We start from the raw sequence: 12,215 nt of genomic DNA on the forward strand, positions 1-12,215 counted from the left end.
AAAAAGAAAAAAAAGAAAAGAAGAGCCTATTTCTTGATAGAAATGAAAAACTGATCTTATTTGCTTAACACAGAAAGAGTAGCCCATTTTATATGCCTGTCTGACCCCTGTGAGCATTTGAATTAGTGAGCCTTGTCTTTCTGTCTGGCAGGCAGTCAGCTACACTATGAGGAATTGCATTTTCGTGCTAGACTGGTCCCAGCATGACTGGTACAAACCTAATAGAAGCCATCAGATACCTGTTGGTATTCTCTGTAGCTTCCCATTTATGTATTTTCCTCTGGGTGATGCTGCCAGGGGCCTTGCCAATAACCTCGATTATGTGGAATTATCTTTTCAGGTGGTAATCATGGAAGTCCAAGGCCTGAAATCTTTGGCTCCAAATCGCATCGTATACTGTACAATGGAGGTGGAAGGAGGAGAGAAACTACAGACTGATCAGGCCGAGGCTTCTAAACCAACGTAAGTTATGTTTCTCCAGGGTCCATCTTATAGAGGGTTGCTGCCATTAGTTCCATTTTGGCCAACTCCGAGGTAAAGATCTGGTTTACCCAGGGGATCCTAGAAGACATAAACCTTGATTATTTTTCAAAAGATGATTTGCCTACCTTTTTATTTGGCAGCCATAGCAAAGATTCTAGTTCCTTCAAAGCAGAGAACAGAAAATTAAAGAAGCAGTCTCCTTTCTGGTGGTTTTAAGTATTCACCCTCGAGAGATTAGTCACAATTTCCATTCATCAGTATAATGTGCAGGAACGTTTGATATAAGTTTACTTTATTAAATGTTCTAAATATTTGGTTTTCAGTATAAGACTTAAAGTTTTTTTTTTTTATTTCCATAGATTTTTGGGGAATAGGTGGTATTTGGTTATATTGGTAAGTTCTTCAGTGGTGATTTGGGAGATTTTGGTGTCATCACCTGAGCCGTATACACTGAACCCAATTTGCAGTCTGTTATCCCTTACCCCCTTCCCACTCTTTCCCCCTGAGTCCCCAAAGTCCATTGTATCATTCTTATGCCTTTGCATTCTTATAGCTTTGATCCCACTTATTAGTGAGAACATACGATATTTAGGTTTTTGTCTAATTTTTTTCCTATATGTCATAGTTCTGAATGTATTAGCAAGGTAGTATGTTACATAATACATTAATTCATTGGGTCAATATAATTGTGTCAAATGCTTACTATGTGTGTTTACAAGGTATTAGTGCATGGTGGAAAGGAAAGTAGTCACTGGTGTAGCCCTCCACAGCTCACAGTTTCGTGGGACCATCAGAAAAGTAATGGCACAAATATATAATTACAGATAGTTATAAATGCTGACAAAGGACGCTTTGAGAGGAGATAGCGGGAGGGACCTAAACCATCAAAGTTTGTGAGAACAGATGCAGAATAGGCCTTCCTTAGGACATATGAGGTATCTGAGCTAATATTATTAAAGTTGAGCAATGGGAGTGGGAATGGGTGGAGAGCATTTTAGGCAGAGTAAACAGCTTGTGCAAAGGTCTTGTGGTTAGCAAAGGCCCTGGGCAAGGAGAAATTAAAAGGTGGCCAGTGGGGCTGGAGTTTGGAGAATAAGGGGTGCCATAAGCTGCCAGAGAGGCAGACAGGGCCATACCATGGGGAAGTTGTTAGGCCTTGGCAAAGAAAACATGAAGTGGAGATGTATTTTGAAAAGATGACTCTCGCTGCAGTGGGTGGGGAGTGGGTGGGCAGAGTTGTGCAGGAGGTCAGTTAGGGTCCTGTTTCAATGGTCCACAGGAGCAATAATGGGTTCGTTCATTAGGGTCAATAGACTCTCAGACCTCAAAGATTCTTGAGAGATCATTGCTCCCTTCCCTCCCTACCCACTACTTTTCTCTCCCTTCCTTTTCTATCTCAGTAAGCCCATCTAGACTAATGAGCATCTTTTTGTGTTGGTGTTAATTCATAAGAGAGTCATCAAAAGAGAAACCCTGAACAGTAGCTCACTGCCTCTCCTCCCCGAGAGCATTATGAGCTGTTTGGCAGAACATGAATAACTTACCAGGATGTTCAAACAAAATAGTTCAAAGAAAGCGCTGAGTGTTTCCTGGACTAGAGAAAATCTGAGGGCATTGTATGCCTTCAAGTGGCTCTTTGCATGAATAGGCAAAAGCCTTAGATGCTCAGAAGCTGGGAGAAATTAATGAGTGTGTACAAGAGGAAATGGAAACCAGTGCACCTTGTCACACACCACCCTTCCTCCCTTTTTTTACAATTGAGTTTCCAAGTGACAATGAATGTGGTTTCTTTTTTACTGCCATTGATGAAATCCTAGTTATTCCTCAAATGGTCTGATCATTTTCCATGCTCTTATGTTATACTGCACTATTTATTTGTGCTTTTTAAAAATGTATGATATATGGGGGAAGAATAACCTATTTGGTATTTCTGCCTACTTTTTAAGATGCTGGGCCCAATATGGTGTTATAACATTGAGAAGGAAGGAGAAAGTTCTGATTATTCTAACAGACTGTTGTTTCATATGAGCTATTATAATTCAAAACACAGTTTGTAACATTTGATCAGACGCAATGGTTTCAGTTACCAGGGTAAATGATGAGTTGATTTTCCTGTGCTTGTAAATAGTTAAAACAGAATTTCAGATTACAAATAATTACAGAATGCTTGGGCCTACCTGCTTGAAATATTCATGTTTCATACACATACTTACTCATAACTACACATGTGGATTATGATGTCTATAAACAGAAACAGCTCACATTGAAACATTTTGCTTTTCCAGCAAGAAGTATACATTTTTGATTCCTCTTCAGTCAATAAGTTTGTTGATTTGTTTGTTTTGTAATACCTTAAGGATTCAGGTTTCGTGACCAGGGTCAAGTCAAATCAATCAGTGGTAGCTACCTAAAGTGCTGTACTGAGAAGCATTCGAGGCCAAATCCATACTCAGAGGAAAATAGTGCCAAGGTCAACTTGTAATATCTGCCCTGGGAGAGGAAGGAGTACAAGTGCCCTGTATTTTCCATTTCTATAGTATCCCAAAGGGATATACCGGAAGCTTGAAATGTACAACACTCATGTGTCTTCCTGTCTATCCTTTACATATAGACTCTCCTATGTCCTTTACTTATTTTCCTTCTAAATCCACAAGTCTGTACTCAATACTCTTTTTAACCATTTTTCTTTGTCACAGTTCACTTCCAGTAGTTTTCCTCTGCCTCCAAGTTGTTTTGTTTTGTTCTGTTTTGGGGTTTGGGTTTTGTTTTGTTTTGTCTTTTGAGACAGAGTCTTACTCTGTCACCCAGGCTGGAGTACAGTGGTGCGATCACAACTCACTGCAGCCTTGGCCAACCTGGACTCAGGTGATCCTCCCACCTCACTCTCCTGAGTGGCTGGGACTACAGGCATACACCACAACACCCAGCTAATTTTCGTATATTTTTGTGGAGACAGAGTTTTACCATGTTGCCCAGGCTGGTCATCTCGAACTGTTGGGCTCAAGTGACCTGCTCCCGCCTCAGCCTCCCAAAGTACTGGGATTCAGGCATGGGCCACTTCACCTGGCTTGCCTCCAGTTTTATCTGTTAGGATGAACCAGACTGTTTGTGCAGTTCCATTTTCTTCCTGCCTCCCTAGTTTTAACTTACTCAGAAGCCTCTTCATCATCTCTTTTCTTTGAAGCTTTATTTCTTCTCCTTTTCTCCACTCTCTCCCCTCCCACTTACACTTTCTCCTATTACTAATCTCCAGCTGTCATCTCTGCTACTTGATTTTGATTATTCTAGAAATTTTCCTTTCAGGGATTATCTTTAATTTGTCCTAATAACTCCACTTCATCCTCTGACAAGCTTAGCCCTTTTCCTGCCCTATTCATCTTCTAAATCTTGTCTTTGACTATTTTTACAGCCAGCTGGTGCCCATGCTTTATTTATATATTCTAAAACCAAAACTCCATTCGAGCGTGTTTTGTTTATTACTCAAATTCCATGGTTGCTGCTACCAAGTACTACACCCCATAACTGGAACCCTAACATTGTACCATAGCGCATGTCTACAAGGAATTTGGCTGTTGTCTTTTTTTTCTCAAGTATAGCCAAAAATTCAGGCATACATAACATAATCCAGTTTGTCTAAGAGTATGTTATTTGGAATCCTCATGTATGGAATCGACATTTCCCATCCTTCACCTCCTTTAAGAGTGCCATCTCTTCACTTATAGCCAGGACCCTGCTCAGCATGGTCATATTGAATCAGTTGTATAATATAATAACACTGTGTTCATTAGTTAAATATATTAATACTTTGTGGTTGGAAAAAATGGTGTGTGAGGTGAAGGAGGGGCAGCCTCTTATACTCTCAGCTAAATTGTGGCCTATATTCATCCTTCACTTGATCAATCTGTTTGATACCTGTTGAGTTATTTTCAAGCAGACTATGTCCTCTCAATTCTGTTGTCCTCCTCTCCTGCGTTTTTAACATAGAAAGCCAGGAGAATGTATGATCAAGTTTTCATGAGATGTATTTATTTTACAATACGGTCTCCATTTGCAACAGGTTGTTTTTGCTTCTGATGGGAAACCGATGGGGATACTTAGGCAGAAGTGCTTCAAATCCTGCCATTAGGTCAGCAGCCTCAGGAAGGCATGGAGATGGAGAAGGGAAATGCTTTGGGGATTCCAAAGCATTTGGAATATATTTTCCCACTTTCTTTGAACAAGAGCAGAGGGCTGTTCTTGCTCTAAGGTAATGTATTTCAAAGGGTGGCACTCTTACCTTTACTAAGAACAGAGATTATGTTAAGTAATACCAGAACATGGCATCGTGAGATGAAATTATGTGAAAAGAAAGGCACTCCTTTTCCATTTATTTTTCAATTCTTCTGATAAGATCAAGGAGAACATTTTAATATGATGCTAGTAGGTCATTAACACCTCCACAGGTCTCAGGCTCAGAGCCTTCTGCAGACAACAGCATCCAGTTAAGATTTCATAGCCTTGTTTAGATCCCATTACGCTTACCTTCCATTCATGGCTGGTGGTGCTGTTTTGTCTTTTGTAGTGATGACATAAGATTTCCTTTTTAAAGAAATACAGTAACACTTAAAAAGTGAATCAATTTGAATAAAATATATTAAGTACATAATAGCACAGGTGGTACCTCGGTACGATGAAAAGTAATCATGAAAGTATCTTGCATTGGTATATAGAAATGGTAGAGATTGGGAAGATGGTAGGCAAATTATGTTAATTTGAAAAAAAATTGATATAAAGAAACCTGACATATTCCCTGAGTAGAAAATATATTCCAAAATTATATGTATTGGTAGTTTTGTACAATGTAAGTTACCCTCTATAATAACCATGCCCCAAGGATTAAATACTGGAACACTTAAATAATTTTGCTGAAAAGAAAGGAAGTTTAATTAGCAACCCAGTATTGTGCTAATGTATCTGAAATTATACTGTACTGAATTGAAACCAAAGATGCCACTTGGCATTTGATTATTTAACAAGTTCATTACTCCTGACAGGACATGGGCTTCGAGACATATGAATTTCATTATTACCAGGGATTAGAAAACACAACCAAACTTGGAAACTTGGTATTTTCCAAGGAAATGAGAAAATAAAATGCCCTAACTGGGAAATCTTGTCACGGCCCTAGTGTTCTTCAACGACATCTCATCCGATGAGACAAACAAAAAACAAAAACAACACAAAACACAACAACTTCCTGTAACATTTTTCTTCTGTGAAATATATTATTCATCCTCATGGTAGAGTGCAGAATGGGCCAGGCTTATCATGCCCAAATTATTCATAGAAATGGAGTTCTATTAAATTGTTCCCACATTAAGTCAGTTACAAAGTCAGAAAAGGAAGTTGTTCCCTCCAGTTGCTTGCCTCACGTATTATGTTCTTAATGGTGCTTCCTTTTTCAATTTAACCAAAATGTTTTCTGTGTACTGGGCCTTGGAATGGTTTAAAATAGGAGGCAGAATATCTGTCCTGAATGGCTTCTTTGATATTTAGATGTGATATGATAATATGAAAGGGTAGATACTTGCATTCCTTCAGCAAGTGCATGCACAAGATGCTTTCCTTGGGTCCAACCAGTGCTGGGGCTACAGCTATGAATAACATATCTCAAGCCTTGGCCTGTGGATCAAACATTCCAGTAAGGGACACAGGCAATAAGCAAATGAACAAATGAACAAATGAATATATAAGGGTAACAACAGATTATAATTTGTGTTCTGAAAGAAATGAGCAGGCAGCTGTGATAGAGAGTAGCGGGGGCATAGGGAAGAGGAAACAGCAAGTGCGAGGCTTTGAGGTAGGGAGGGGCTTGAAGTGTCCTGAACCAGAGAGGGGGACAGTGTGCCTAGACATCAGTCATTGAGGGAGAGTGTTTACAGGGACAGTGCAGAGAGCAGGGCAAGGCCAGACAACTTAGGGGTCCTAGGGGCCATGCAAAGGGTTTAAACTTTATTCCAAGACCCTGGAGAAGCTATTGCCAGAGTTTAAGCCAAGGAAAATATGATTGTATTTCCATCTTGAAACCTGAAATATCTTTAAGGACTGGAATGAACTTGGAACCATATATTGGTCAACTAGTATTTATTGAGCACATACTATTTGCCAGGCTTTAATGTTAGACTGAGGGATAACACAGATGTGACCTTTGAAGTTGTACACCCATGGAGGGGAGTTGATTGGAAATATCTGAGTGCCTGGGCATGGTCTATGTTCCAGGAGCCACGGTAGCTTTTGAGAACTTCAAAGGCCACTGAATGGGAAAGGAAATGAGGCTTCCTGAGAATCAGCTCCTTGCCTGTCTTGACACTCCATGCTCAAGTTCACAGTCCAGGAGATATTTATGTAGAGACATTATGTAGTGAGAACGTGGAGCTTAGATGCCATGTCTTCTGTTTTTTCCTTCTGGAAAAAGGTTTAATTTCTTTCCAAGTTAATTAAATCATAAATGGTAAAAGTCAACACTGACCCAGAAATTCAATTTTGCTAGGCTCCCAGAAGATACGTAGGATGGGAGGAAGTAAAATTATAATCATAGTTTGGGATGCTCAGACACTGTCCTGCCTCTCAGACCAGAATGCTTCGTCCAGAATTCCCAATGTTTATTTAAGACCAGTTTGTGTGTGTTTGTGAGCTGAAGGGTGAAGGTGGGCAGACTGGTAGGACAACAGACAGTAGGATAGACGGTGGGAAGGAATCAAGGTGCTAGGGAACAAGTTTTGGAGAGAAAGCTCCTAATTCTGCTCCCGGCTCCATCATAAATTTGCCAACCTGTCTTATGTAAGCCACCAAGCTTTCCAACTTCTCCAAGTCCTGAAAAGTGGAATCCAAGGTCCCTTCTACCTCAACAATTCTATAATTATTTCATCCAACTAACTGACCCACAGAAGAACCATAATGACAGAACTTAAGACCGAGTTTTCAGGAATTGCAGCTAACTCTGAGTTGATGAAATTTCTGGAATTAGTTGGAGTTTCAGAATTGGATGATCAAGTAGTGGCTGGAGTTTGTCAGTCAGACATTGACACTCCATCTAAACGTGAAAAATCTATGAAAGTCCTGATTTCATGAGTAGTCTAATCTTGTGTAGCTATGAAACAAGGCTGTACTCTTTTTAAAAACCCTTAGGGACTAAGTGACTATAGGTCATTTCCTTTCTGATTCAGCTTCTCTAATACCTTGCCTGAGAAGATTACCTGCCACTTATATCTGGAGTAATCTAAGAACTGGACTGTTTTTCTATCACTGTTCAGAAGAAATCCAATTTAATACATTTCTCTCCAAGTGTGAAAAGCTACTGTATTTGTTATTTAGTGATCAGGGAGAACATAGGAAAGAATGTCATAGAGTTATTTGCCTGTAATGACAGAATGAGGTCTAGAAATTCTAAATCCTCACTAATAAGAAAACAACAGACACTTGATTTAGATTTATCAGTGTTCAGAAGCAGTATAGTGTCATGGACAAGAGTACAAAATTGGGAACCAGAGCACTGGGTTCATATTTCCGCTGTGTGACTGTGGGCAGGCTGCTTAACTCTTTGTGCCTCCATTTCCACATTCTTATGAAAATTAATTACCATATACATAATGCTTAAAATAATGCTTGGGCAGATAGTAGTCCTATTGACTATTATAATCATGGCTTTATTCTTGTTTGGATGGCGAAGGGGACATAGCGGGAAACAAGGTGGCCTGGGTCTAAAACAGTAATCATTAACGTTGATTCAGTATCTTCTACAGACCAGGTGCCATGCTAGGTATTTCACAGTCATCATTTTATTTAAGGCCCTGCCATAACCTATGAGATAGGTACTATTGTTATTCCCATTTTACTAATGGAAATATTGAAATCCAGAGAGGTGAAGTGATTTAGTCAATTTGCAGATCTAATAGCTAAGCCAAAAGACAAACCCAAAGCCTGTACTTTTTATCCATTCTGCCACCCCACCTTTCTAAAAGAAATTAGATCTCTAAAACAGTCAATTAATTAGCATTGGATATTCAACAAAACTATCTAAAAGTGTGCATTTCCTTTCCATAAATTCAGTTGTTTTGTGGATTAAAACCCAGCCCGTATTTAAATGGAGATGAATGTGCTGACGCACACACCGGCACAGGTGTTCCACATCAGTGTACACACTCAGCAGGCGTAATTCGACCCACATACATTAGTACTGTGAGGTGTAACACATGTGAGTCTAAAAAGAAGATCTCTGCCCTTGAGACATTTACACAATCCCAGAAAGACACTAATGATAATGATCATCATCCTCAAGGGAATCATTATCAATAACAACTGCCCCTATCATTTATTGAAATCTAAGTACCAGGCACTGAACTAGCTGGAACCATATGGCTAAGAGTCAGACAGACCTGGGTTTAAATCACAGATTCACCACTCACCAGCTGGGTAACCTTGACCAAGTAGCTTCTCCCCATTAAGCCTCCGTTTCCCTTAATTTGAAAGAAAGACAAGAACACAACTGCCCCATGGGGTTGTTGTTGAAAATCAATCTGATCTATGTTAAGGGCTGAGTTCAATGACCAGCATATTGTAACCTCTCAGGAAATAGTATTAATTGCCAAAAACTCATTATAATGTCACTGAATTCCACACGATACTGTTAAGAAATAGATGGAAAAAAGAGAAGCTCAGAGAAATTAGGAAGCCTGCCCCCAAATCCTACAGCTCCACACACCCAGACTCCAAACACCTGGAAATCAAACGGCCAAGGCTGCCAAAGTAGAAGTGAGTACCATTGCCAAAATGCTTTCCAGAGCCAGAGGACATATTCTGAGGGTGGACTGCCTTTGATTTGATGATGAAAGAACTAGTTCTCAAAGGCAAGAGGAATCCAAAAGGCAGCATCCTCCATGAGTCCTCCTCCAGAGGCACAGCCCTCTACAGCCTGGGTCTCCACAAGCCTGTTGTTCTGGCTTCTTTCTGGATCAGGGCCATTGTTCAAGAGGCTAGAGAGCAGCTAAGGTAATACTTTCTATGTGTTTGTCAGTTACTTATTTATCTTCCAGCAACGCCCCTGTGCTGTGGATATGGAACTCGCCTCACTATAAGGGTGCAGATGGATGTGGGCCCTCGGGGAGGATACAGCATCTTGGCATGATGCCAATTTTCAGGGGTTTTGGAAATTTCTAGGGCTCTGCTATTTAAACTCTGGAGTCCTTCAGAGTCACCTGGGTTCCTTGGTAAGAATTCAAAAGCTCTCATGCCAGCCCGTAGCTTCCAGTTTAGATGGTCTGGAAAGAGGCAGCTATTTCAGGCAGTCTTTAACAGCTGCAGTCTGGGTGGAAACATTTCAGTAATTATACGAAAAATAAAGGTTCAGCATAGGCATAAAAGCAAAAACTTTGAGGTGATAGAACCCCTAGTTTGAATCTCACCTGTGCCACTGTCATTGTTATGGTGGGTGAGCTACTAAATCCTTCTGAACCTCAGTTTCTTCGCTTACAAAATAATACTGATGATACCTACACCATAGGCTGCTTAATAACACTTCAAATTTCACATATGCAAAGCACTTGGCACAGATGTAAGAGATGTTATTCTTATTTTAATCATTATTGCTGTCAGTGGACCCAGGGTAAAAAAGGAAAACAGCACAGACCATCAAAGTCAGTTGGTGTGAACTAAAGAAGCTAAAGACACTTTATCTCTCAGATGCCTTTTTTAGTTTCCTTTGGAATGTGTTCATTTATATGTAGATCCCTTACTTGTAGTTGGGAAAAAATCTATATATCAGGCTAGTTTTCTTATAATGCCTTACATGTAAAGATGATTAATAAATGTTGGTTGATTCAGAGCTAAACCTTAGCAGCAAGTGGTAAAGGGTTATGGAAAAACCGAGAAGGGACCCAATGTGATGGGCTTGAAAACCTCTTTAGAGTACTGATGACCATAAAGATAATTATAGTGCAGATCTCTCCATCTAAATGAGGCTCCATACCTAAAAGAACAGAAGATGGCTGCAAAATATGTGGGGAGGGGAAAAAAAAAAAAAACAGAGAAAGCCCGAAAAGTAAAATGAATCCATTGTATGAGTTCTTGACACCAAATCACTGTCACTTATTAAGTAATGAATAAAATACATATACACACCTACAAATATACACACCAAGGAATTGCTGGATCCAACACAAGTAAATCTCTGTAAATTTGACTTTCAGCAAGTAAGATGCTATACAACCTAATAATGGCAGGGTCTTGTTTTGGATGTTCTTCTTCTGTAAATTTACTAGAGAGGGAAGAAACGAAAAGAGGGCTCTTGTCTCCCATGACTTTATACATGCAGTAGTACAATAGAGTTGTGGGATCAATCATTGAGGACTATTAGAGGCAGGAGGCTCTGGGTGTGATGTCCCAGTTCTGCCCTGCCATGTGATGTCACCTTGTTTTTCTCCCTGCTGTGTCAAATCACTCAACCTATTTCTACCCCAAGAGCAGAATTAGGTGATTTTCTGTTGAGCCAAATGTAGCAAGTCTTGGAACCTAGAAAATGTTTCTCTCTCTTTTACCTTCCTGCTTTAAAGAGACCTCAAATGAAATGAATCTCAAAAACAGCCTAGTCTCTAGAAATGGCAGCCTCTAGAAGAACTCAGTGTGCAATTTTTGTCATTTGTAATCAGAACCAAGCATCCCACGCAGACCTCACAAACACTTATAAATCAGGGGGAGAATCAAATCACAGAGAGAAGTGCGTAAGATGCTACTGGCCAGACTCCTGGGTTCCTTCAGTCAGCCCTTCCTTCATCTCACTTATCTGGGTGGCTGCCGTGTGCTATAAACACTGTGCCTTTGAGGCACTGGGGCTACAACAGTGAAAAAAAGCAGAAATGTAGCTGTTATGGCACCCACAATCTAATGGCAAAAACAATATACAAGGCACATTTAAGTCATTGGGTGGAGATACCTTCAAGTTTGGCTTTGGTCTTATTATTCAGTTAAAATCTCTTATATACCTTTGTCTTCAACTTGCCTTTGGGAGACCAAATAGTCAAGTGTTACTTCAAAGTCATTTCTGAAATTTCTGGGCTTGTGCATGCTCAGTGACCATGGAAACACATAGATAATCATCATACCCAATCAATGTGATAACGTCTGTAACACAAGCAAGGCATATCATTCTGACTTAGTGTTAATATCTGAATATTCATTTTTAAAATAGGTGAGTGTTCCAAATGCACGTTCGGGTAAAAAATCTTCATATGTGCTTTATATGTTGAATTATATTAGTGGAGCTCCAAAAATATATACAAATATATATCAGCATCTTAACATGTAAAAAATTTTCATTAAAACTATTTTATATGTATAAACAAATGAATAAGAAGATACATAGTAAAAGAATACAACTTGATATCTTTAAGAAGAATGTTATGTCACTTTTGAGCCAAGAAATCTTCAAAAAAATTTAAATAATGATGCAAAGCAGAAAAGTAAAGATGAGGTTATATCATAATGTTAATCTCTCTAGACCTGTCTGAGGCACTAGCATTCATCATATTAAATGAAATAAGATAAGGCTTACCTTAATTCTTTCCTCTCTGGAAGGAGAAAAAGCTTAACAACTCACTGTCAATGTCACTGTCAAAAATTGGCCATAATGAAAGAGCTGGCCCCAAAATATTTCACTTCCCACCGAGCTCAAGTCAAAGTAGATATACATTTGGCGTCTG

General features: G+C 39.5%; 1 protein-coding gene across 1 annotated transcript in view; it reads left to right on the forward strand.

Moving 5' to 3' along the window:
* The window catches only part of CADPS (Ca++-dependent secretion activator), a 507,398-nt gene that overhangs the window by 238,994 nt on the left and 256,189 nt on the right, over positions 1-12,215 (forward strand). The window contains exon 7 of the mRNA XM_011998424.1: positions 341-462. Coding sequence (XP_011853814.1) covers positions 341-462 — 122 coding nt within the window. The remainder of the gene's footprint in view (positions 1-340; positions 463-12,215) is intronic.

This window comes from Mandrillus leucophaeus, unplaced genomic scaffold (assembly GCF_000951045.1).
Source record: "Mandrillus leucophaeus isolate KB7577 unplaced genomic scaffold, Mleu.le_1.0 Scaffold57, whole genome shotgun sequence".
In the NCBI taxonomy this organism is placed as follows: domain Eukaryota; kingdom Metazoa; phylum Chordata; class Mammalia; order Primates; family Cercopithecidae; genus Mandrillus; species Mandrillus leucophaeus.